Genomic DNA, 25875 nt, shown 5'->3' with positions numbered 1-25875 from the left:
GTAACAGTCAGATAGACAGGTTGTCTAAAGGCCATGTTGTAGAAAGTTTCGTTTCGTTCTGGGAATGACATGCCACATCTGCTTATTTTTCTTCATTTGTGTTCAGACCGAGGGGTCGCCCACTTTCGGAAATCACGTACACTAGATAGCGTGGCAGAAGTGTGCCAACCGTGGCGGAAACTGTGTCAAGTGTGGTGGAACTGTGCACCACACGTAGCGCTCTGAGAGGTACACCATTTGATGGTTTATTGGGCGCCCCCTCGGTTCAGACAGCAGAAACACTTCATGGGACTGCAGTTCAAGTCATCTAGCTTCATTTTAAATCATTAGATGTGTTAAAATTTTGACATTCCCCGTTTACATGGTCGAGGTTTATTTAAGAATATCTCCTGCAAAGATAAAAACTGAATGACGCGATACAACTTATAATATTAAATAACTTAACAAAACATCTATTCTTGTTTTACATTACATTGTGTTGCAATGCAAACTGCTGGGGGTCGAAGCCCTTTACTCTTCTTCAGGTAACTTTGCACATAAAAATTGCCAAACAAAATCGTCAGTAAAATTGCAAACAGACACTCCATTCCTGCTATTGTCCTTGAGAAATCACAATCATAAATAAATACTTGTACTTGATGGGAAAATACAATCAAAAACTGCAGAAGCTGCATTTTTGTTAAGTGGACTTTCCACCATAAATACTGCTGCACCTTCGGACCTAGTGAAGCTAGAAAATAATAACTGTACATAACAACGTGAATGAATGAATTGACAAGTCCGTAGAACGTGCCATGTCCGTTTGGAGTGAATGGAAGACCAAAGCCAATAGTGATTGGCATTAAGGAGTGATGCACTAAATGAAGAACGCTGATTTGTCGTTCTCGTTTTCTTAAAACGAAAAATATGGTGTCCAAAAATTCGACATACTTCGAAATAAAGCACCACCAAACCGTTTTTGCCATTTCATATCCTAGGGGAGATCGATCAATCGGCTGGCATGTCATATTATAACTTCCTCCCCAGCCGTTGACCCAGAACTGAAAAAGAAGGGCATCGAATCAGAAGCTGTAAGTAGCAAATAATGATAAAAAAGATAGAATCAACATATTCCGAAATTCGTCAGCACTTCTTAAACCAAAACACTTATTGCAAAATATAATAATAGTAGATGAAGACCCTACCAGATATTTTGATTATTGGGGGGGAGTAACTGTGGAAAAGGTTTTTAAAGAAATTTAGTAACAGAAAAGTGATTAGTTCCATACATTCTTCACATTTCGAGGATGAAGGGGAGTAAACCTGACATTTCCCCTGGAAAGACCCGTATAACCGGTACGGTTATAACCGTATTACCCGTATAACCGGTAATAGTAGATGAAGACCCTACCAGATATTTTGATTATTGGGGGGGGAGTAACTGTGGAAAAGGTTTTTAAAGAAATTTAGTAACAGAAAAGTGATTAGTTCCATACATTCTTCACATTTCGAGGATGAAGGGGAGTAAACCTGACATTTCCCCTGGAAAGACCCGCATAACCGGTACGCCTTTGAAGATGCCTATTTTTAATTAATGTGATTTTTACATGTCTTTCTAATACCCAGGACTTAAAAATTCATCATGGGTCATATAAAAAAAAAATTCTTGCAAAGCTTGGTGCAGTTCTGCACGATACATTACACCAGGATCGGCCGTTGAAGAATTACACAGAACCTCAGGAGAAATCAAGATAGCTTTATATTTGCAATTTGAGTACATATCTATAATAGGCCTTGTAAGAAAATATTGCACCGTAATTTTGAGTTTTCTCTTTTATGTCAAAAAATTTTTAATGGAAAATATTGCTAATTCTTTTTTATTTTAAAAGCAATTCGCTCCGCGCATTTCAATTGCATGTTTGTAAGGCACCATAACCACTATACTGGTCACAGAGCTTTGTGGCCACCCTATTTCTCCTGAAATGAACAAAACAAACATAAATGGAATTTGGTGAAATGGTTAGTCTAAAAAATTCTTGAGGGTTTTCTGATTCAAAATATATGGTTCTCATCAATGCAGGAGGTATTTGATAGGAATAATTATCGGAAAAACTTTTGAACTGTTTACATGGGGAATCCCCTCTTTAAAGTAGTTTTCTTCTGTAAATTAATGATTGTTGGTAACTCTGATGTTAATAATGGTCAAATATTAATATTAATTGTTTCAGGCACGTTCAGTACCACCAGTATTGGGGTTAGTGGTGACAGCCACATCGCAATGCCCCTCAGAGTAGCAAGCACAACTAGGGCCCTACAATTGCTGATTTTAGTCACCGCCCAGCCACTGACATTTGTATGACACGCTTCCAAGATTGGATGGAACAAAGTCAGTGATGGCTGTCAGAATTATGTATGTTCAATCTCCCTGGACGTACGAAGTGCCAGTCGTAGCGCAAGAAAAGACACTTAAGGAGCAATCTGAGGTGGGAGAAAAAAGTTCTCTTGCTAGTGCCGGCTCTGAGGAACAAGTGCTCCTGCCCGCTGATAGCCTGAGAGCTATAAGTGACTAGTTTCTTTTGAGGAGCAAGCGTTGCCTGGCCAAGGCGGTATGAAGCTGGAAGTCTGTGTTCTCTGGATAGGGGAAAATAATAATGGACTGCTTGATACTAACAAGGATGGTTCTTCTCCAAAGAAAAAAATGATAGACGAGGCCTATCTCAAAATACCACACCCAAGGGGTAATAATAGCCCAATGGCTATCGGTGCTATATTATTTTGTGCGTGGATGCAAAGGGTCTTTGCGGCCCGAACTTCGAATCAGTTTCATGAGTCTGCCAATAGTAATAACAAGCACAAAGTAAAATGCACATTATCATTTTATTAGAGCAAAATTTTGCAGTATTCTTTAAAAAATAATTTTGCCCGGAAGAAAATACCAAATGATTAATTAGAAAATCTTCTTTGTTCTTATTTTTGGAGCTCAACAAAAAAAAAACTTCCTTTGGCCACTGCTACCTGCATAGGGTATCTAAGTCCATCTCAAATTTATTGAATAATCTAATAACGATTTACACTAAAAAATAAACACTTGCTGTAAAAATTGTGCTATCTGTAAAAATATATTCAAACCTAAAGAGCCCCTAAACTAGCCAAGGTAGGTCAGATGCGATTTTAGGGAAGTTAGAGAGGGCATTGGCCCCGGGCACAAAATTTTAGGGGCGCAAAATTTCAAATAAATAATCTAGCCGTTAGAATTATTCTATTAAATACGTGAAACAAAATTATTTATTAACCTTATATTCACAATTTTAATAATTGTAGTAACTTTATCAACACTAAATTATTAATTCATTAGGGAAAATAAGTTAAAAACAAACGAAACAATTCAATAATAATTAGTAAAAATTAAACAATTTAAAAATCTATCAAAAAAAAGTTAGAAAAAATTATTAATTAAATAAAAAGTTGAAAAAATGTTAATAAATGAAAATTTTGTTAAAATCGGGCCTGAAAATTGGGTGGGAGACAGGGGGGAGGGGGCTAATCAAGATTTGGCCACGTGCGCAAGAGAGGCTCGAACCAGCATTGAGGTAGGTGGCTACGTCAATGGGCAAAATAGATGGGTATTGAGGTTCTATATCCTTCCACTACAGCTGATCAACCTTTAGTGTTCTTATTCTGTATTTGGTATATATTATTCTTATTCTGTATATTCTATATATTCTTATATTCTTATCTCTGTATATTCTTATTCTGTATATTAACAAAAATTCCATTTTCTTTCTTAAGAAGTTATGTTGGAAAAATTCAGTTTCGCAAGAATTGACACGATTACAGACCATATTATAACGCTTTACGCTACCGACACTTCCTGTTCATAATGCAGAAACTGTTTGAGCTCAAAAAGCAGAAACGTCATAAAGCAGAAAAACTTGGGTCGGCTGCCTGCTTCGGTCAAATAGTCGATGTAGTTAGTATTACTGTATTGAAATCGCGTGCTACATGCTGCTTTGCAACCGATTTTTGTCCAAAATTCTTGGAGCAGGGGTGTCAATACACGAAAATGTAGAGTGGGGGCAAAATGTATTTTTCAAAATAATGGGGAAATTTTGTTTTTTTTTCGATATTTTCAATGAAATTACTGAAAAAAGGGTATTTTACAATTTAAAAAAAACACGAGGAGGGGGGATTAGAGGGTAATTCCCCCTCTCACCTGCGAATTGACGCCCTTGAACGGCTGTTATTTTTTTTAACATAAAACGTTATAAGAACATATGAACATATGCATCATAAAACATAACTATTACTATCCAGTCATGCCTTAAACAAAGTTTGCAAATTTGACATGTGAATCTTTGAATCTTAAAACAGTTGGCGCCGATCTTTGATTGAATTGATAAAGCAATTACGCAGTAAGCGGAATTCTCCCTATTCTTAGGATTTTTTGCCATATTGTTTCGTTTAAAAATTGGCATAGTTCCCGGTTGACAGCTTACTCTGACCATCAAATTTTCACTTTTTTACATGTTTCATGTTTTCAATTTTGTTTTTGTTTTTTATATTTCAGGTTTTTTTTTCATTTTTCTACAATTTAGAATTTGGATTTTTTCGTACTATGCGTCTGTTCGATAATTTTTACGAGTAAGAAGGTTCCTGTGAAAATCTGGGTTTGCTCCTATAAAAATACTTCTTTCGTACATGCCTATCCATTATAAAAGCAAATGACAAGATGTAAAATCAGACACAGATGCCTCACCAGAAAAAGATAGGCCCAGTCTGATGAAATCCACGTCCCTAAAAAAAGTACATAAATGCTGAGGTGTATTCTGCGCTTCCTACTTCTCCGAACGATCCAGATGGACTGAAGATCCAGACACTGACTTCCTGCCACCTGGTTTACATCTCGGAGCGTCACGTATGCCACATAGTTCCGCCACTCTTGGCAAAGCTCCGCCACACCCCTCAAAACGCTTGGCATACTTCCATCACACTTGGCACGCGCGACCTGGTGCACAAGATTTCTGAGAAAACGTGATCCCTCGAGTAATCCTGAATTCTTTTCACAAGTTGGACATCATTTTTTGCATTTATTAAACTTTCCGAGTCGGCACCCACTTTAGAAACCGTACATACCTTGTGACTTTGGCAGCATGTGCCGTAAATTATACCATGCATGGTGGAACAACTCCAAAATCTACAACAGGGGGTAGAGACTGAGTGACCCTCAAAACCATTCTTCACCGAACAAAGGACGAGACTCCGTAGCCATATAAAATATGGGAAACCCACCATCGTATTTTTTTTCGTCATTAAACATACGGTCAGAATCGTGACGACCAAACGTGTAAACAGCTTTATCATTTTGTGAAAGAGAAAGTTCTCGAGAAATTTTTATGCACTGAAAACCCCATCGTTTTGTCATTTTCATTGAGATACTGTAAAGTTCTTCAGCTTCGTCATCAAGTAAAACGATGTTAGAATTCACTAATTGCCAACAAAGGCTAAGTCAAATGCTATAGATGTGATGGTCAAGGGTTATGTACTAAAGGGCTGCCAAAATCAGGAATTAAATCCGTGATCTTGTTTTCGGTTCCGGTTGAAGCATCGGTGAAAAAATGATAAATCATCAGAGAAGATATGTTTATTAGGAGAGTCACATTTCACGTTTTTACTACAACTCTCACTCTCACAGAAAATAAGATAATCGTAGATTGGAAGGTTAGTTTTGAGTTTGAAAATACTGCCTTTTGTATATATATATATATATATATATATATATATATATATATATATATATATATATATATATATATATATATATATATATATATATATATATATATATAATACATAAGTGTCTGCATACAATATCAGACAAGGGCGTGGGAATTTTTCGGGGAGGTCAGGGGTAACGATAAAAAAAATTATATGATAATTTGAATGAGAAGCTCCTAAAAATCGGGAGAAGGATTTTTGGGGAGCGGAGCCAAGCCCCAAGGCCCTCCCCCAGGGTACGTCTTTGTAAAATGCAGGGTTAGACTCAATCGTTCAGAGCTCTGACAGGTAGTGTGGAGTCTGTTGATTGCAATTTAAAAGTAGACGAGTTGAAAGGGAATGCCCTAAAATACAGAAAATTTTGGCTGGGGTAGAGGCTTTCGAAAATCGACTAAAACGAATTTTGATCGGCCTGAAACATATTATTAAGTTCTTACACTATAACCCAAACGCCCTCTGACCCTTATGGGCCATATGCATTTTTCATTCAACCGAAAAAGCGCCAAAAACTTTTTTAAACGGCTTGAAACATACGTACATCAGTTCATTGGTCAAGAGTTTTTTCGGGGGGTGGGGGTGGGGGGTTTATTCGGCACTAACATAATACTTTAAAACCTTTTCACTAGGTGCTCTACATAAGATAGATACATAGCACAACAAATTAATTATTAAGCATAGTAAAGACCATACGGGATGATCAAACAATAGTCACAACAGAATACCAGTCACAAGCCACAATAGTCTTCACAGAATTCTATGAAGATTTATTACGCTGAAAAACACTTCCTTTTTCCTCTAAATGTCATCGTTTGTCTTCAATGGACTCCAAAGAGAATTAGGAGGTTGTGGGTAAATTTCATTTCTGATGCAAATGGATGTTAAATTTGGATTCAGGATGGAATTCTAAGTGTAGAGGTAAGCTTGTTTCTTAGCCATCAGAATAATCTGTTAATGTAAACGTTTACCGAAATCACTGGGTTAATTTTATTTAATTTCACTGGCCCTAATCCCCTCCGGTGAAAATTATATCTAATCTTTCTAACGCTGCTTATGCTACTAAGGGTGGTTTGAGGAGATTTCCAATTTTTCTAACGTTAATGGATCAAAAATGAATATATTCATTTAAAAAAAATTGATCTGAGATGCTAGAATATATTTGTATTTATTTATTTTTATTTAAAGCTCCTGTGAATGATGATTGTTTATGATGATGGTTGGCCTATATTTACGTCAAAAAAAGTCATTGGAATGTGGAGAGAACCGTTTTGATATAGGGTGATCAGGGCCTATTCAGGATTTTTTTTCGGAGGGGGGTGCAAAAGAAATTTTTTGCGAGGGAGGGGTTACAAAAAATTAAAAAAACGCGTCAAAAATTTGTTTATATCTATTTTTAATATATTTTTACGAGTCCGACAGATATTTTTTTTTGGGGGTGTGGTTTAAACCCTCTACCCTCCCTAGATACGACCTTGAGGATGAGACAGACTTAAAAACCTTGATTGGAAATTTAACAACTCAACACTAATCGTAGCATCAGTTCTTGCATGTACAATTTGAAAGGTGTTTTGGTTGCCTAGGAGGCGAACAGATGCACCAAACCCTGTACTCTTAGAGCAAACAATAAAAATTCCTTGGCTACCTCATTTTCATGACCTAAAAAGATGCCCTGAATAACATATAGATACTGGATTAAGAAGTATATATTTGAAGATCACTCACCTCTTTGAGTAGCCAGCAGCTTATGAAAATTTGGAGTAGGTTATAAGCCTGCATTACATATCGCAGATCAAAGGGTTCGTATTTGCGCATAATCCTTGGTCCAATAAATTTACAGGTAAGTATGTAAGTAACAACAATCGCGAAATTATGCGGAAAGTAAACCAGTGGCCATTCGCGAACAATGATTTCTGAAAAATGAGGTGGGTCACAACAAAAAAGAAGGACACTAGATAGGTTACTTATCTGTTAGCCAGTACACACTCGAGAAATTGGGTCTATAAAATCTGACAATAACCGGTTTAATACTGTCTGTATACGGGAGACAATTAGCTTTGGCTCATTGGAAAACTACATTGCAGGTATATTTTAATAAATATGTAGTTGGTATTTTGGTTAAGGTTTGCTTAGGCTACACTTTGCAAGCATCCCCGCTATACTTGACCCCCAACACCCTCCCCCCGCATAATGTGCAAATATACAGCTCAAACTACATATATATTATCTATCTCCCAAGTGATTCAGTTGTTTCAACCCCGTACCTATAGATCCAAATTCTCGAGTGTGTACTGGCTAAGTACCGTGCACTAATACATTAAGTACCGTGCACCTTACACTAAGTACCGGCTAAGTACCGTACACCGTACACTAAGTTCCGTACATCTGTTGTCCTAAATCAAGCCAGATACCTGTTAAATATCCCGAAAACACTCAAGTTTCTGATTCTTTTGATGTGAGTAAAACCGGTTATTTGTCTGCATTCGGTTATAAATAGCTAAGTCTCAGTGACAGAAACTACGATGTAGGTATATTTTAATTAAATATTTAATATATAGAGGTGATTAGGTTAGGCGTTCTGGGAAGCCTGCTTTCTATAGTTCTCTAAAGTATTTTCCATAATTGTGTAAATAAAATATTATATTTTCATCATATTTTGGTATATTTCAGTAGGACAAACCTAACTTCACTTCTTGAGTGTGTTAGGGATAATACACAAGTGCCAAAAAAGTATACTTTATCGACTGTCTTAAATCAAGAGATTCTTTCGAGATATTACCCACTCTCCGCCACTCGGTACTCATCTTGGAGTGCCATTTGTTCCTTCACGCGTGATTTCCACTGTGTCACACCTTCTAGATTGATTCGTGTCATGATTTGGAATGTGGAACTCGTCTTATATACAGTTTTTATAGTTTAGAGGCAAATGCATGATTTTCCAAATCATATATATATATATATATATATATATATATATATATATATATATATATATATATATATATATATATATATATATATCATGAAAAGAGAAATCACCAATGCAACAGCACAAACACATAAAAAAAAGAGACAGAAGGAGAAAAGGAAGACTGTTTTCCTAAATTAGTGATTAATATAGACCAGCACTTGAATGAGGCCTTAACCCTACTCATCCATACAATCACATAGGTCAAACAGCATAGCCAAACACAATCAACCATAAAGAATAATCCATGGACAGGCAGTCATGTCGTCAATAAGTATAAGTCCTCATTTACCAAACAATAGAAAAAATAATAAAGACAAATAATTCAGAGGCAGCAACCCAACACAAGGGCTCATCAGGAGAATACACTGGCCTATAGGGTTTCGCCACTTTAAATTCTCTACCCAGCCAAGTGTTGTGGCTACCACAGAATATCCATGGCATCCCCGTGTCAGGTATCACCTCCAAAATACATGCCTATATATATATATATATATATATATATATATATATATATATATATATATATATATATATATATATATATATATATATATATATATATATATATATATATATATATATATATATATATATATATATATATATATATATATATATATATATATATATATATATATATATATATATATATATATATATATATATATATATATATATATATATAGTTCGTTTTCCTCTGACCCAATAAACTCAAATTATGTTAAACCTAATTCAGTTCAATCGTATCGTCAACCGATGTGTGGGGACCAACTACTAATCTTCGCAAAAACTAACAATTTTGCCTGGTCAGTTTCTCAGAGGAAGGGCTACTTTCAACGTTTATAAAGTAAAACATGTTGTCATAAACGACAAAAATTGCAGAAGTCACTTCTTCAGCAATTCCTTCAGCATTCTAAAGCAAATTAGTGATGGGGTTTATTGATAGGTCACTACTAAAATCCAATAAGCTAGAATACTACAAGAAAAGGATTGTGTATAAATTACCTACTCTAGTAAATTGAATACACTCTGTCGGTTAGTCTGACCTGAGTTTGGCCGCCTTTACCACTGCTTAATGTCTGCTTTTTTCAAATTTTCGAGAAAATTCAAAAATAATGGTTTTTTTTTATTTTGAGAACGGAAGGGAATAAGTAAATTCAGAATTTTACTAATAAGTTGTCTTCCTTTCTTTGACACTCCGTTGTCTCCGTTGAAGTAGATACTTAGTTTTGGAATTCCAATATATCGGTATTTGGGTTGGCTATGGAAATCCAGCAAAATATATTTTTAAACTCTAAAGGGACAGCCCTGTCGCCCAGCCTTGCATCAGTCGGGATCGAACCCTCTGAACCGAAATGCCTGGCAAAGATCAGTCAAATAAAAAGTTTTTAATAAAAATACTAATAAGAGTATTTTCATATAATTTGGGTTAAGCCTGATTTTTAGGGCTATGATGAAAGAAAGGTTGAGATTGCTAGGCCAGGTTCTACGGATGAAGGATGACAGATTGTCGAAGATTGTCCTTTTTGGCCAACCGTCTAGGGCTAAACCGAAAAAAGGTCGTCCTCGTCTGGGGTGGGAGGATGTCATAAATAAAGATTTAAACGAAACGGGAACTTCCTGGGAGGTTTGTAAAGAGTTGAATATATTGGGCTAGAGGAGGAGCGTCCGTAGCTGTGTTGGCCTCAGGCGGCCTGGTGCTGCGGTGAGTTATTAGTAGTAGTAGTATAGCATATATTTGAAAAAAGTATACCAATAGATCTAATAGCGGCAAATCTACTTCTTTTATCAAGCAGAGAAAAAAAAAACAATCGAGGTAGGAGCTAAGAGAGGGAAGGTGTCCTCGGAGCATATAAACAAGTGCGTCCGCTTGATGAAGAAGACGAGATATTCTTCCAAGTAAGGCAAAAAAATTTCAATGTCTTGTCTTGAGTTTTTTGGCACACTCAGTACACTAATAAAAAAAGAACTCTTTAATGGAACATCTACAAACCTGTTTGTCTGTTAAAACCGCAAACATAATTAATCATGACAAAACTTAGTCGATTAAAAATACAAGTAGGAGAGAATTTTCTTTTTTAGTTTGGAGAGAAAATGTATTTGGAATCAGTATAGGCATCAAATTCAATGTTTTTGTTTCCGCTTTTAGTACAATGATATCTGGTTAAGTTCAGTAATCCAGGTTTAAAAGGACATCATTTGAATGGGGGTAGGGGGGGGTAATCCTCCACATAACAAATATAAATTAAACCACCCACAGAATCAAAACCCGCAAGTAAGTATGACATTTAGTCCCTGATAGGCTTAGAGCCCTTCCGGCCGAATGGTCCCCTTTACCTCTCCTCTCATAAAAATAGTGTGCGTAACTGAACCCAGTTCATTTGAACCCATTTAACGGAACCCTCGTTCATCTGAACCCCCCTTTAACTACGTCCATTCAACTCAATCCTCATACAACTTATCCCTCATTTAACTAGAGGCGTTTAAGGGGGGTGGCGCAAGGGGGGCACTTGCCCTGGGCGCAGAAATTTTAAGGACGCAAAATCTTAAATAAATAATCTAGCGGGGTACTTGTGTATTATTCAGAACACACTCAATAATTGAAGTTAGGTTCTTTCGTCAAACAAACTACGATGTAGGTACGTTTAATGAAATATTTGGTACTTGTTCATTATTAAATTGATTCAATTCAATTCAGAACACACTCAGAAATTTTGCTGAGAAAATCCGGTTTCATAGCCACAAAGACAAAACTCAATTTAGTTTGCTGCGCATAGTGACAGAAGATAGTGTCTGAATATGGATTTTGAAACGAAGATTTGGGATTTGTCGAAGACTGAAAAAGAGGCAATTATATTTTTCCAGGATAAGGGGTTGTTGCCCACAGCAAAACAGTGCGTCTATGGACAAAACACGACTTTATACTCTTACGAGAAGGAACGCGTGGTGATAGAAGATACCAAACTTCACTTAATGAGTGTGTTCTGAATAATACACAAGTACCTCTAGCGGTTATAGTCATTTTGTTATTTTTTTTATTAAGATAAAGTAGAAGGCGCAGTTGGCAACAAGTATAAGCAAATAATATCCGAAATTTTCATTTTCCCCACATATTTATCGCCAATCCTTGAAAACAAAAATAAAGTAGACCGAATTTGATAAATTCAATGTTTTTTGTGATATTTTGCATTCAAATTTTGTTATAAATGAACATTTTGTTGAAATTTGGCCTTGAAATTTTTAGGAGACAGGAAGGGGCACTAATCAAGATTTTGCCTCGGGCCAAGAGAGGCCAGAACCGCCACTGCATTTAATTCAACCTCATCGTAATTAAACCTTCGTGTAACTCAACTCCCGTTTAACTCCCGTTTAACCCCGTTTAACTTGAGTCAACGGAGGCCGATTTGCATTTCGGTTGAGCTGAACGGGAATTGTGTTAAGCGGGAGTTGACTTGTATGGGGTCTGAACTAAACGGGGTAGAGTATATGGACTATGGCTATACCTGACCCTAATGGAAGGCCGGCAAAATTGCGACAACAGAATTGATTATATCCGGAAAGAGCATAAAATGTAGAATCCAACAGATTATCTTTATGTCTCTCTTATATACAGTTTAGCCTTAATCAATTAAACTATAGCGTACTTAAGATTCTGGGAGTGGCCAGGTATCATTAAGGGGGAAGGGTGGTAAATGATCAGGAATTTTCTATAAGGGGAATTTTCTATGGACAAAACATGACTTTATACTCTTACGAGAAGGAAAGCATGGTGATAGAAAATACCTAACTTCACTTATTGAGTGTGTTCTGAATAATACACAAGTACTTCTAGCGGTTATAGTGATTTTGTTATTTTTATTTTTTTTTTATTAAGATAAAGTAGTGGGCGCTGTTGGCAACAAGTATAAGCAAATAATATCCCCATATCCCCATTGATTTTCCCCATATCTTTATCGCCATTCCTTGAAAACAAAAATAAAGTAAACCGAATTTGATAAATTCAATGTTTTTTGTGATATTTTGTATTCAAATTTTGTTATAAATGAACATTTTGTTGAAATTTGGCCTTGAAATTTTTCAAGGTTTAGCCTCGGGCCAAGAGAGGCCAGAACCGCCACTGCATTTAATTCAACCTCATCGTAATTAAACCTTCGTGTAACTCAACTCCCGTTTAACTCACACCCTACTTGGGCCACTCAACCTAACTTAAGAGTAGAAATGCATAAGGATTGAGTTTACTGGGAGTTGAGTCAACGGATGACGATTTGCATTTCGGTTGAGCTGAATGGGAGTTGTATTAAGCGGTGGTTGACTCGTATGGGGTTTGAAATAAACGGGGTAAAGTATATGGACTATGGCTATACCTGACCCTATTGGAAGGCCGGCAAAATTGGGACAACAGAAGTTATTATATCCGGAAAGAGCATAAAATGTAGAATCCAACAGATTATCTTGATGTCTCTCTTATATACAGTCTATCCTTAATCAATTAAACTATAGCATACTTAAGATTCTGGGAGTGGCCAGGTATCATTAAGGAGGAAGGGTGGTAAATGATCAGGAAGTTTCTTCAGGCCATGACGTTCTACTACTCTAGAAGAACTTTGCATAGGCCTATACTCCATTATATGAGAAAATATAGCCTACCGCTTGAACAAACTGCCATAAATCAGTTGTACAGCAAGGGGGGAGACCTAAAATATGCAGATACCATCCTCTAAAAACAGGAGAAGGCAAACGTCGTAGCTAGGGTTTTTGGCGCCCAGGGATAACTTTGGTTTTTGCCCTTCTCCCCAGGGGCATAGCTCCAGAATTTTATTAGAGAGGCCGGAGAGTCAAGGGGCATGGGCTATATAATAATTTTTTCTTCAAATTATTGGAGGGCAACTACCCCCCTGAAACGACGCCACTGCCTCTCCCTACCAGCACTACCACAACAAAGTACATTATAGTATTGGCAAGAAAAGAGTCTCAGTTTTACACCCCCTCAGTGGCTATGACAAGGGCCCCCCCCTCAGTTACGACACTAGAAAAAGGTCAATAGAATTTTTGGTTTTGCAGTGGCAAAATATAATGCTAAATTTCCAATTAGACTGGAAATGATAAAGCTCTTCTTTGCACAAACTACATAAAATATTCTTACCAAGCGGTTTTTCATTGATGTAACAATCCTTCTCATAGCAGTAGCCAGGTTCAGTTCCATTTGACGTGTCATTTAACCAATCGAGATGTTCATCAGTCAAGTTATCCATCTCGACTGTGCTTAATTTACTTCCTTTGCTTTAAACAGAGCCTGCTTCCTCGGCACTCGCTGAAGCTGTAAGGAGTTAAACACGTGAGTCTTCGGAACCACGTTTCTCCTCAAAACAGAAACTTTCCTCTATTACACAAAATCAGCAAACCAATCAGTCGCCACATTTTCTCTGCTACCGGTTGTAGCGTAGGTTACTGGTTACAGACTAAATCGCTTCAAACTATTTTACTATTTTGTGTGACCTTTTTCATGGTCAATAGAATCCGTGCGAGGTTGAACAAATCGCACAAGATGTTCATAAATGTAATGACAGTCATTGTTCATGGTCTCTAAACTTTGGGGTACTCCTCTATTGGGAGGGGAGTGATGCATCAGTATACAGGTTGTACGGTATAAACTAAATTGCTTCAAACTATTTTACCATTTTAGGTGACCTTTTTTCATGGCCAATAGGTATAATAGATTATGTGCTAGGTTGAACGACCTGGTCACATATGATGCTTTGAAATGTAATGGCAGTCATTATATCTGGTTTCCAAATTACCGGGTGCTCCCTTTTAGGAGGGGGGTGCTGTGTTGATTACGATTTGGATTTAGCTAGAGGGCTGGTTTCCTGCCCATTTGTTGAAATAAGTCGGGTGCGTTGATTATATTATAGCTGTTTCATATATATTGGAATACCTTGTGAACACTTAAACCAGTTAATTTCTTAAAAGCGTTTGTCCCAATTAGGAACTAGGAGGGGGGCTGCAGGTTTTAGAGTATTAACGTCTTCAATTACACACAAGATTTTCTTTTTCATACAAAGTCCGCTTAAAATGGTAAAATTAATTTGAAAGTCTCAAAATGTAGTTATTTTAAGAAATGATTTTCCTCTCCTATATTTTACATTTCTGTCCTGACTTTCATTTCTTTTTGTTGTTGATGTGTTTATGAATATTAACACCCGGCTCAAAATGAATATCGTTTTCAATAAAGTGCAAATAGCAATGAAGCTTCTTTGAAGGTTTAAATGGGGGGGGGGCAGCCCCAACTAACACTCAAAAGGCTGGATTTCAATTACGGTTTGCTATAAAGTAAATAAATCTTATTAAGTTTTTTACCTTCTTTCCAGTCTTCATTTAATTTTCAAAATCTAGAAATGGGTACAATGTTGTTGTTTTTCAAATTTTCTCAGTGAAAATAACGAAAAAGGATATTTTTTAATACATATACCAGAAAACAGGTATTTTCAAAATCTAGAGTGGGAGGAAGAATCTAGAGTGACAACTGCCCCCTTCCATTAGTGCCCTGATTTTGCTTTGACTGCCTGACTTTCTTTTTGTTGTTGATGTGTTGACGAATATTAACACCCGGATCAAAATAAATATCGTTTTCAATAAAATGCAAATAACAATGAAGCTTCTTTGAAGGTTTAAATGGGGGGGGGGTAGCCCCAACTAACACTAAAAAGGCGAATTTCAATTACGGATTGCTATAAAGTGAATAAATCTAATTAAGTTTTTTTTTACCTTCTTGCCAGTCCTCATTTAATTTTCAAAATCTTGAAATGGTGGCAATTTTGTTGTTTTTCGAATTTTTTTCAGTGAAAATAACGAAAAAGGGTATTTTTTAATACATATAACAGAAAACAGGTATTTTCAAAATCTAGAGTGGGAGGAAGAATCTAGAGTGACAACTGCCCCCTTCCATTAGTGCCCCTGATTTTGCGTTGCATTGATTTAAAGCTCCACCGGTACTAAAGGTAGTAAAACTTATTGATGGATCTGAGAAAAATTTATTGGCCACGTTATTCTCTCCCTATTAAAACTAAATATGGATTCCTCTTGTTCCCCCCCCCCCAGAAACTCGAAGTTTCATCTCAATCCCCACAATTCATTCCATAGACGTTGCAGGTATGGCATTTTGAAAACCTAGATTTATAGTTCTTATCGATTTTCACACGCCACTCACGCCAAGTCAAAATTCAAGGTCCACTTGGCAGCAACAGCCTCTGTTAATTTCAGCTTGATCCCAAAAGCAGCTCACAAGGTACGCAGATACGTTGTTTTGATAGCCTGGGTGCATAGAGTGTCAGTCTGTCTATATTGCTACTTCACTGTGGACACATGCTAGTCCTGCAGGGGTTTATAGTACCGAAACTTTAAATAAATGAGAGAACAAAATGTTCAGGCCCTATCCCCTCTTCCCCTCCCCCAAGTCAAGATCCATAATCCGTGCCCTCCAATACTCCTTGAAAGTTTCCTCTAGATTTGTCCACTAGATTTTTGCAGATGGATCATGCGATCACTTGACAACATACTATGTCTTTTGATTTACCTTGCTATTCAGACGTGAACAGATTATGAATATGATACAAATTTTTTCGTAGGATCAGAGAGGCACACTTTTAGCCTCTCTCACTCTTCCCTAGGTCAATATCTTAGATCCACTTGCCCCCCTAACACCATCTGAAAGCTTCAACTTGATACCTCAAGCCATTCTTGATGAAGTTTAGATACGCTATTTTGATAACCGAGGACCAAATAGTATCTTTATATTCAATTCGCTACTTATATATTAACAAGTTCTTGTTCCCATATGGGCTTATTGTGCAGAAACATTTAGGTGGACCTGACGCAAAACATTTTTAGCCAACCCTCCCTTCGAGAAAAAATCCCTTGTCTCTCCCCTCTCAGTGCATTAAAGTTTGTCCTATCTCCCAACTCAAAATTTGAGACCTACAAAACATGGAGGCTCTTGTTCTACGCTTCTCTTTTCCTTCCCCCACTAGTTTCTGAGAGTTTCAACTCCGTCCACATGCCACTCCCGGGATATTGCAGATATGCCATTTCGATGACCTAGATAGGCATAGTGTCTTTTTGACTCCCCAAACCATTCCCAGGTTATTGTAGGTAAACTATCCCAGAGTCTTAGGAGGGGGGCTTGTTTCCTCCCAACCCCTTTTGACTATTACAGAAGCACAAGAACTTCTAATCTTCAATCGAGTAGGCCCCTCTGAAGCTTATACGACCAGCCCCATCTATACTAATTGGCCAGGGAAATAAAAGAAGAAGGAATCTTGTAAGAAAGAGTCTCAAAAGTTTGTATTAGTTTTGAATTTTTTTAGCTTTAGGGTCCCGCCCCCTACCCCCACGATAAACACTGAATATACTGATCAAGCTTCAATACCATAAACACCGTGGGAAAATACTAACAAGTCCCAATTAATTCTTTTTCAACATGAATATACACAAATTTGATACCGGAAGTTGAACACGGAAGGATGGTTTGCTGTATTTGCTTAAGAAATGGTAGTTAGGCTATTGCTGAGCTTGAACAATCAATCGACTAGGAAAGTTTATGAAGCGAACACTTTCCTGCGAAAAACAAATGTAAATGGGGCCAAGCAAGTAGCTCTGCTGTCTGTTGCTAGTGGACTTCGTAAGTTTTGTCGAAATAAAACTTGAGTGAAACTCAATCCTTAAAGTTCTACCCGCATCATTTTCAATCATACAATATTCGAAACAGTCAAATTCAACCCTAGATACACTCAAGCCGTTGATAATCAGGCCACACAAAATTAAACCCACGCAAAATTTGATCAATACCAGGTTCAATCCAGCAAATCTAAGACTCTGCTCGGTCAAGTTTAATCTATGGAATATTCAACACAGTCGAAATTCATTCTGGCAAAACCAGGGTTGTCATCTCCTAGTGATTCACGACTACTTTTCTTGCCTAGGGATTTTATTTTGGTTAGTGAATCTTAAGAATTTTTTTTGAAAAATCTAGTGGTTTTTAACTTTTATTAGTAATTGTTTTTAGAATCGCAAAAATACGGTAAAAACTCAATAGAAACAGCACAAGAACGCTTGATCCAGAATAAAATTAGTGTTGGTATTCTAATGTTAAGTAGTGAGGAGAATTATTGATTTAATAAACCATCCAATGAAATGACAAGAACATTAATGCAACTTACTCCCTCTGCCCCTAAATATTTTGACCAGTGATGCCCTGCACGGAGCTGGCATATCAAAAATATTTCCAACCACGACGATGACTTTCGCATCTTCCTTCATCTCCCAGTCAGATGACAATTAGGTATCCTATAAAGAATACCTGCTATTTCCTACGGAAAACTACTTAAAAGATCGAAAACTATATCTTTTCTAGCGCTTTCAAGAAAATTACGGTCAAATTTTAAATTTACTAATTTTTTGTTCGTTTAGCGATTTTTCCCTCGAGATCATTAGTGTTGGTAGTCAATGTCGCATCCAGGGGAGGGGAAGGCTTGAATCCCCCCCATCCTCGAAATGTTTTCCCGGCTCGTAAAAACGTAACAAAAAATGAATATAAACAAATTTTTGACCCATTTAAAAAAAAAAATTACAGCCCCTCCCCCGAAAAACAATACTTTTTTAAACCCCCTCCACGAAAACAATCCTGGATACAACCCTGTTGGTGGCGATAAACTTATGACGACGGTGATCCCAATGATGCAGAAGAGATAAACCTCATTGATCACACATCTTCATTATTAACCGAAAATCAACCGGTTACCGGTGTAAATATGATTCCAGGTTAAGGAGTATTTTGACACTCTATTCATAATCTCAGAGGTATTTTCTCATGAGCTTTTTCCATCTTAGCTGGGTTTTTACGATCTTTGACATAGCGCGTAAGACTTCAGACCGGTTTGACTAGATATCTAAAGTAAGATGGGTAGTACCGATCTGGAATATTTATGTTTGTGTGTTTCTGACTCAATAAATAAATGTTTAGTTTGTTGGGTTTTCCTTTCTGAAGTTCATCATAACGTGGAGCTGAAATGCACAGCAGTAGGGTTTTTAGGGTATTTCACCCATCTCTTAGGCTGCTATACTTTTACATCTCCGATCTTACATCAATCTGCTCAAGTATTTCCACATCATGTTTTTTTTTTCAAATCTACAAAAAGTTGATGGGAAGTTCTAGAAATCCCATATTCAGTGTCAAAATTCCCAAGGGTTGCCCTATGCAGACTTTTAGCAACAGATATTCAGGATGACTTATTTTGCAACTGAAAACCAGTGTACAGTGGTGTCAACAGGGAGGACGGGGGGTCTGTGCTCCTTAGATTTATTTGCATCCCTAGCTGTATTTCGCCCCCTCCCCTGTAAATTTCATCGATTCACGCTACTGGCAGCGTACCAAAATATCTTCTTTTGGCGTATAAAACAATGCTTTTTAATAATTGACTAGTTGACTTCGGTCTAGGTTGACAAATTCTAGCACCAGATTCCGGGATCTGGATCATACGAAGATAAATTATCTGTCAATAGATCTGTCAGAATTTGACTGAAAATTTGAAATATAAAAATAGAAAGTTGCTTTAAACTTCAAACTTTAAAGTTTTCTTAAACTTTAACTTTGAGTAATGCATATAAGTTGAGAAACAAAACAATACCTAGGCATTTTTCATATTCGCGTAGTAAGGAGCTCCAGTTATATTTACGGTTATTCATGACCAATCAAAATGCTTAATTTCGTGGTTAGTCAACACGACAGGGATGGGTATGGCGGTCAAATTTAATAACATAAATATTGTATATGGCTATTTTAGTTAATTTGATTTATTTTAGTTTAGTTAATTTGACTTTTATTATCTGATTTTTGAACTTTTCTTAACAAAATGACTGTCTTAAAATTTCTATCAGATGTGTTGGGGAAATTAGGCACGGGGGGGGGGGCTAGTTGCCCTCTGATCTCTTTTGGCTCTTAAAAAATGGACTAGAACTTTTAGTTTCCAATCAAATGAGAACCGTGTATGCCCCCAGGGCATAATTTATAATGCCTTCCTCCGGGCCCTGGGGGTTGTGTCGACCCCGGAGTTTTTGTTATCGGGTGTTTAAAATATTTTTAATAAAACCTCACATTTTTTATCGGATGGGTCTTTACTTGCAAAATATTTCATCCTGAATAACTGCTGCTAAAAGTCTGCCAAACCAGGACTTACGAGTGATTTTGAAAGAATCGGAAAATGGAGCTACCCGTGCAAATTTTGACACTGAAAATGGGGCTATCTAAAAAATTTTCCTCGGATGGGTCTGGGGAAAAAGGACGCGAGGGGGGAGGAGCTAGTTGCCCTTCAGTCTCTTTTGACTCTTAAAAGATGAACTAGAACTTTCAATTTCCAATGAAGTGAGCCCTCTATAAGGTTTATACGAGCATCCCTTCTATAAGAACCATATATGCCCCCAGGGCATAACCTATAACACCTGTCTCAGGGCCCTGTGGGATTGTGTCGTCCCTGAAGTTCTTATTATCAAATCTTTGGACTATTTTTAACAAAATGCCTATCTAAAATTTTTTATCGAATGTGTTTGGGGATGAGGGCACGGGGGGGGGCTAGTTGCCCTCCGGTATCTTTTGACTCTTAAAAAGTGAACTAGAACTTTCAACTTTGAATCAAGTGATCCCTCTCTAATGTTTATACGAGCATCTCTTCTATATAAAACTATATATTCCCACAGGGCATAACTTATAATGCCTTCCTCCGGGCACGGAGGAAGGATTATTATCTGATGTTAGGACTGTTTTTTAACAAAAGGGCTATCTCAAAATTTTTATTGAATGGATCTTCAGTTGCAAAATAGATCATCCTGAATAACTGCTACTAAAATTCTGCCAAACGAGGATTTACGAGTGATTTTGAAAGAACGAGGATTTTGAAAGCTACCCATGGGAATTTTGACACTGAAAATGGGGTTTCTAGGGACTTCCCATTGACTTGTTAGACATTTGAGAAACATCCTGTGGAAATACTTGAGCAGAAAGATGTAAGATCAGAGACGTAAAGGTTTGGAAGCCTAAGAGATGGGTGAAATACCCTAAAAATCCTGCTGCTGTGGATTTCAGCTCCACGTTATGATGAAACTAAGGAAGAAAAACCCAAGAAACTAAACATTTATAGAATGAGTCAGAAACACGCATACACACTTAAAGTAAATATTCCAGATTGGTACTACCCATCTTATATAGATATCTGGTCAAACTGGTCTGAATTCTTAACGCAGTGTCTCGAATTTAGTCAAGATGGCCAAGAATCTAGCTAAGATGGAAAAAGCTCATGAGAAAATACCACTAAAATTATGAGTAGAGTGGTAAAATACTCCTTAACCTGGAATCACATTTACACCTGTAACCGATTCATTTTCGGTTAATAAGAAAGATGTGTGATCAAAGCGGTCTATATCTCTGTGTCGGCAATGCAGGTCCAGTATTGCCAACGTAGTACAGTTAGGCTATATTAGTACAATTTAGCACATTAGGTAAGATATCTTATACATTAGATAAGAACTGCAATGGGGAATTTGTTTCTTTGCAATGGCAGTTTGGGGAAAAGGGACGCGAGGGGGGGGGCTAATTGCCTTTTGGTCTCTTTTGACTTAAAAAAAATGAACTAGAACTTTCAATTTCCAATCAAGTGAGCGCTCTCTAATGTTTTTACGAGTATCCCTTCTATAAGAACCGTATATGTCACCAGGGCATAACTTATAACGCCTGTCCTCGGGCCCTGGGGGTTTGTGATGACCTTGGAGTTTTAATTATCTGATGTTTGGATTGTAATTATCTGATGACTATCTCAAAATTTTTATCGGATGGGTTTGGGAAAAAGGTCATGGAAAGGAGGGACTAGTTGCTCTCTGGTCTCTTTAGACTCTTAAAAATGAACTGGAACTTTCAATTTCCAATCAAATAAGCCCTCTCTGAAGTTTATACGAGCATTCCCTCTATAAGAGCCATAAATGCCCCTAGAGCTTAACTTACAATGCTTGCCCCAGGGCCCTGAGGGGTTGTGTCGACTCCAAAGTTTTTTTATATGATGTTCGAACTATTTTCAACAAAATTGCTATCTCAAAATTTGTATCGGATGTGTTTGGGGAAAAGTCGTGTATGGGGGGGGGGGCTAGTTGCCCTCCGATCACTTTTGAGTCTTCAACAGAGCAATAGAACTTTCGATTTCCAATCGAATGAGATCGCTCTGAAGTTTATATGACGATCCCTTCCATATTAAGTGCCTCTAGGAAAAAAAAATATAAGACATTGGAACCATTTGATCTTTACTACAGGCACCACTATGACGTTGCCTCTTATTCTCCTTTGATCTGCAGTCTAAGGCAATGCCACCAATTTGTGGGTCCCAGAGAGGGGGTAGTGGCTCCCTTTAAACTCTAAAAACGCTTTTTATATATATTCATTAAAACAACTCGAAAAATTCCCGCTTGGGTTTTGGAAATAGATTTTTTGTTTCTTGCTTAGAAAAATAAAAAAAACGTCCTTGACCTCCCCCTACATTTCTGTGTGGCACTATTGGTCCAAGGATGTTGATGAAAATATCATCAGAGTCATCTTGCAAATGTTCAATTGGAAAGAAAATATTTAAATTTCATCACTTTTGACTGAGACTAGGGAGCCCTAAATCTCATTAAGGAAAAATTAAAACCTGAGCAAACCAGTGTTTGCAGCTTAGGGATTTTCCCATAAAACAAGGATTTTTGACACCTTCTAGCAGCTTTCTGCTTAGGGATTTGGGGATTTTAAGGGCCTTTCACAAGTTTTGGGAATTTTAAGGTTTGGCCAATGAGACGAAAAAGAATTCGTATGGTTTTGGATTGTTTTGCCAATAAAGTTCCGAATCGGAACTTTACTGTTCCGATTCCGATTTACTGATCCGCACGTTGCGTTTGAATGCTTGTCTGTATTGATAAAAACCTTAATCTGTCACAAAAACAACTTAATTGACCTAGAAGTCAACACAAGTTGGGTCCAAACTCGATTTAGGCTCGATAACAGCAATTACAAATATCCAAAAATAACTGACACTGCGTCAGCTCAGTTTATCCAGCTTGGCTCTCACCAACTCCTTGCTCGAAAGTATGGGAAAGGATAGAAACCAAATTGACCTAGACTGGAATACTGGAAAACCAGGACTGGAGGTCTGGAATTGACCAGGACGATGTTGAAAATACTGTAAACTTTAAGATGGTTGCTTATCGCAATTCTTTTTTCAAAGAAAAATACAACCAGAATCGAACTATTTTTAAATGTAATGATAGCAGTAACGTTCGGGTTGACTCATCCCTTCTTGAACTTTGTTATTGAAAGATAGTTTAGTGTAATAACAAATAAGAAGTCGAGCAGACTTGAACAAGCTTAAAACGAAAATGTTATGTGAAATTCTGGAATCAAATGCATGATGATAAGGGCCCAATAAACTGCCACATGTATTTATTGTGCATAGATTCAAGGCTCCAGGTTTCTTTGGAAGAAAGGATGAAGGTGTTTAAGCTATTCTTAATGGTGAATTAATAGTGGTGAATTAATGTCACATTCTGACATCAACTTCACCACTCTGCTCTGCAGCTGCAACTATTGGTGACCCTGAATCGCCTCAAAGCCCCTAGTTGTAAGAATACTTCTGGAACGATGAGAACAGCTTTGGCTATTTCGAAAGGCATTTCTTACGTCAGCACTGCACCACTCTAAGACATTAGAAACAGCTCCTTCACCACTTTGCTGTGTAAATCCAACTACCCCGTGAACAACACGGTGATTCTGAAGCCTTTTATACGTTAGATTTAGTTTATTGAGCGTAGCTATTTTGATCTAAGGTGGCTTGTTGTGACGTGTTGTTGGTAGCAGTAGTAGTGGTAAGTGTAGTAGAAATAATACTACATATTTTTTTCAGAACTTTGCAATCACCTCTATTGAAGAATCTAGAGGAACAATCTTTTTCTTTTTTCGACTGAGCATCACCGTGCCACTTTGGTTTCAGTGATTCGAAACATGTTGACATTGACGCCAAAAGATGTTGACAGAGATGTGACATCTTTTATCATTTGTCGCTTACCTTAATCTGTTTTCCTGCCTTGTTGGTTATGTTTATATAATGCCTTATTTGGTTCTGTCAATGCGCAGAAGTTGTATCTTTTTTATAGAGTGCGCTATAGCCCCTTTTTCCAGTTTCAAAATTAGTTAGAAAATCAAATTTTTCGGGTCACATAACCCGATACTTTTTTTTTAACTCTCCACCAAAAATTTATATTTTTCAACATACCGCTTTTTGAATTGCTGCTGCTGACTTGTGTTTTTAGTATCTCCCAGGTCCCCAAGTGACCAGGTCTGATTCACCGTAATTTCCTACATCTGTTGCATTGAGTTTTATGTCAAAATAACCATGACTAAAGGTGGTATCTAAAATTCTAAAATTTAAAGAAGGCTGATAATAATTTAGTTTTGATATTTTGGCAGGGATAGTTCTTTTCAGAAGATTTGAAAAATTACAACCACAAAGAATGGTAAAATGCAGGGCTAATGAATGCGTTTTGTTCTTGCAAACAGAAATTTTTGTCAGTTTGTCATCTGGTGTGGCTTAAGGCACAGAGCAGAAACACCAGTTCACGATAATGTTGGAGAGGAACAAGGATTGTTTTTCAAAGAAAATTAAATAAAAGGCATTTTTGGAAATATTAAGGGGGTGGGTCTTATTTTACTATTTATTCCATTCTTGAATTTTAAAAACTAAGAGGACTTTTGGTTAACGGGGAAATATGACAACCAAATTTTGCAGGATCTGACCTCTTCTCCTTGGTCGCAGGACCACATACATACTTTTACCAACACAAAATGATGTCCTATAAGCAAGGTCGTATCCAGGATTTTTGTTCAAGTGGGAGGGGATGTTTTTTCCCTTAGGGGTTTTGCAAAAAAAAGACACTCATTAAGCACTTTTTTACATTCATTTTTGTTATATTTTCAAGAGTCAGACAAACCTTTCGAGATGGAGGGAGGTTCAAATCTCCTCCCCTTGATACAGCCATGCCTATACGTACTGAAAAATTTGTGCAAACATGGTTGGTCTTTTCTACATTGACAGAAGAAAGTAAGCCGCCCCATACGCCCTGTAGAGTAAAACCTTTTAGGGGGCTATTAGGGACATGGACACTTTCAGACATTTCTGATTATTGTCACACTTTCTGACTTACCGTGCCGATGACACCTTAAAATTATTTCCTGAATTATGTTCGAATGCCCTTTCAGTTTTGGGTATGATGATACACCACGTACGTAACAGCTTCATTGCATACGCAAGCTGAGATACCCTGGATTGACATTTTTTGATTAACCAACAAACGACTCCAGGATAGTAAATACAAAATAAAATTAGTTCGCTCGGGTCACCGCGCCTTTTAAAACTATGAAGAGATACATGTGATTAAGCTTGGAGCAATTCTTTTCTATATTCCTACTGAGTTAAAGAGTAACTTTAACTCTATTGGTCCATTTAGTGATGCATTTTCACAAGTATTGCCCCTTAAGTGCATTTTTAAAAGTGGAGCCAAATGACCTCGGCTTGTTAACCTGTACTTACCAGTTGTTGATATGTCAAATTTTAAGCCGGAAAGAAGAACAAATAATTTTTTAGAGTCACAGCATTTTTTTTTTTGCCATAACTTCTCTGTTTTTCTGTGGTCTAGAGTAAATAGATGTACCTAATAGTGCAAATATATCGGCAAATCATTGAATAAGTGGATATTAATCCGAGCTTTTCAGTGGTTTTTAATTTCTAGCTTTGGCTTTTTAGTTCTTTTTGTTTTGTTTGGTCTCTCGCAGTTAGTTTTTTTCTTCCTTTTTTTCCTACATTTATTTTAAGTTTCAATAGTACAGTGAAGATCGTTTAGTGGACACTTCTGTCAATGTATATTAGTTATGTGCCAATGTTGAGCGCTGGTAGTATAGTTGCTGGAAACATGTGTGAGTTGTTTTATTTGTTTGTTACTTTTACTACTTGTGGCCATGGCCCGTGTGGTTTTGAAGCATTAAATATGCCAAAACCGAGGCGTCCGAAGACATAAAAAAGAAATAAAGTAAAACGAAA

At 37.1% G+C, this 25875-nt stretch overlaps 1 protein-coding gene across 1 annotated transcript; it reads right to left on the bottom strand.

The window, feature by feature from the left end:
* Positions 1-409: 409 nt before the first annotated feature.
* Positions 410-14119, bottom strand: LOC136037328 (very long chain fatty acid elongase 7-like). Its single transcript, XM_065719999.1, has 3 exons — positions 13863-14119; positions 7474-7661; positions 410-1040 (listed from the first exon to the last, which is right to left on the bottom strand). Exons 1-3 carry the CDS (start codon positions 13969-13971, stop codon positions 453-455), a joined length of 885 nt encoding a protein of 294 aa, XP_065576071.1. The 5' UTR covers positions 13972-14119; the 3' UTR covers positions 410-452.
* Positions 14120-25875: the final 11756 nt, after the last annotated feature.

This window comes from Artemia franciscana, chromosome 16 (assembly GCF_032884065.1).
Source record: "Artemia franciscana chromosome 16, ASM3288406v1, whole genome shotgun sequence".
In the NCBI taxonomy this organism is placed as follows: Eukaryota; Metazoa; Arthropoda; class Branchiopoda; order Anostraca; family Artemiidae; genus Artemia; species Artemia franciscana.
This window is presented reverse-complemented; position numbering and strand designations above follow the sequence as displayed.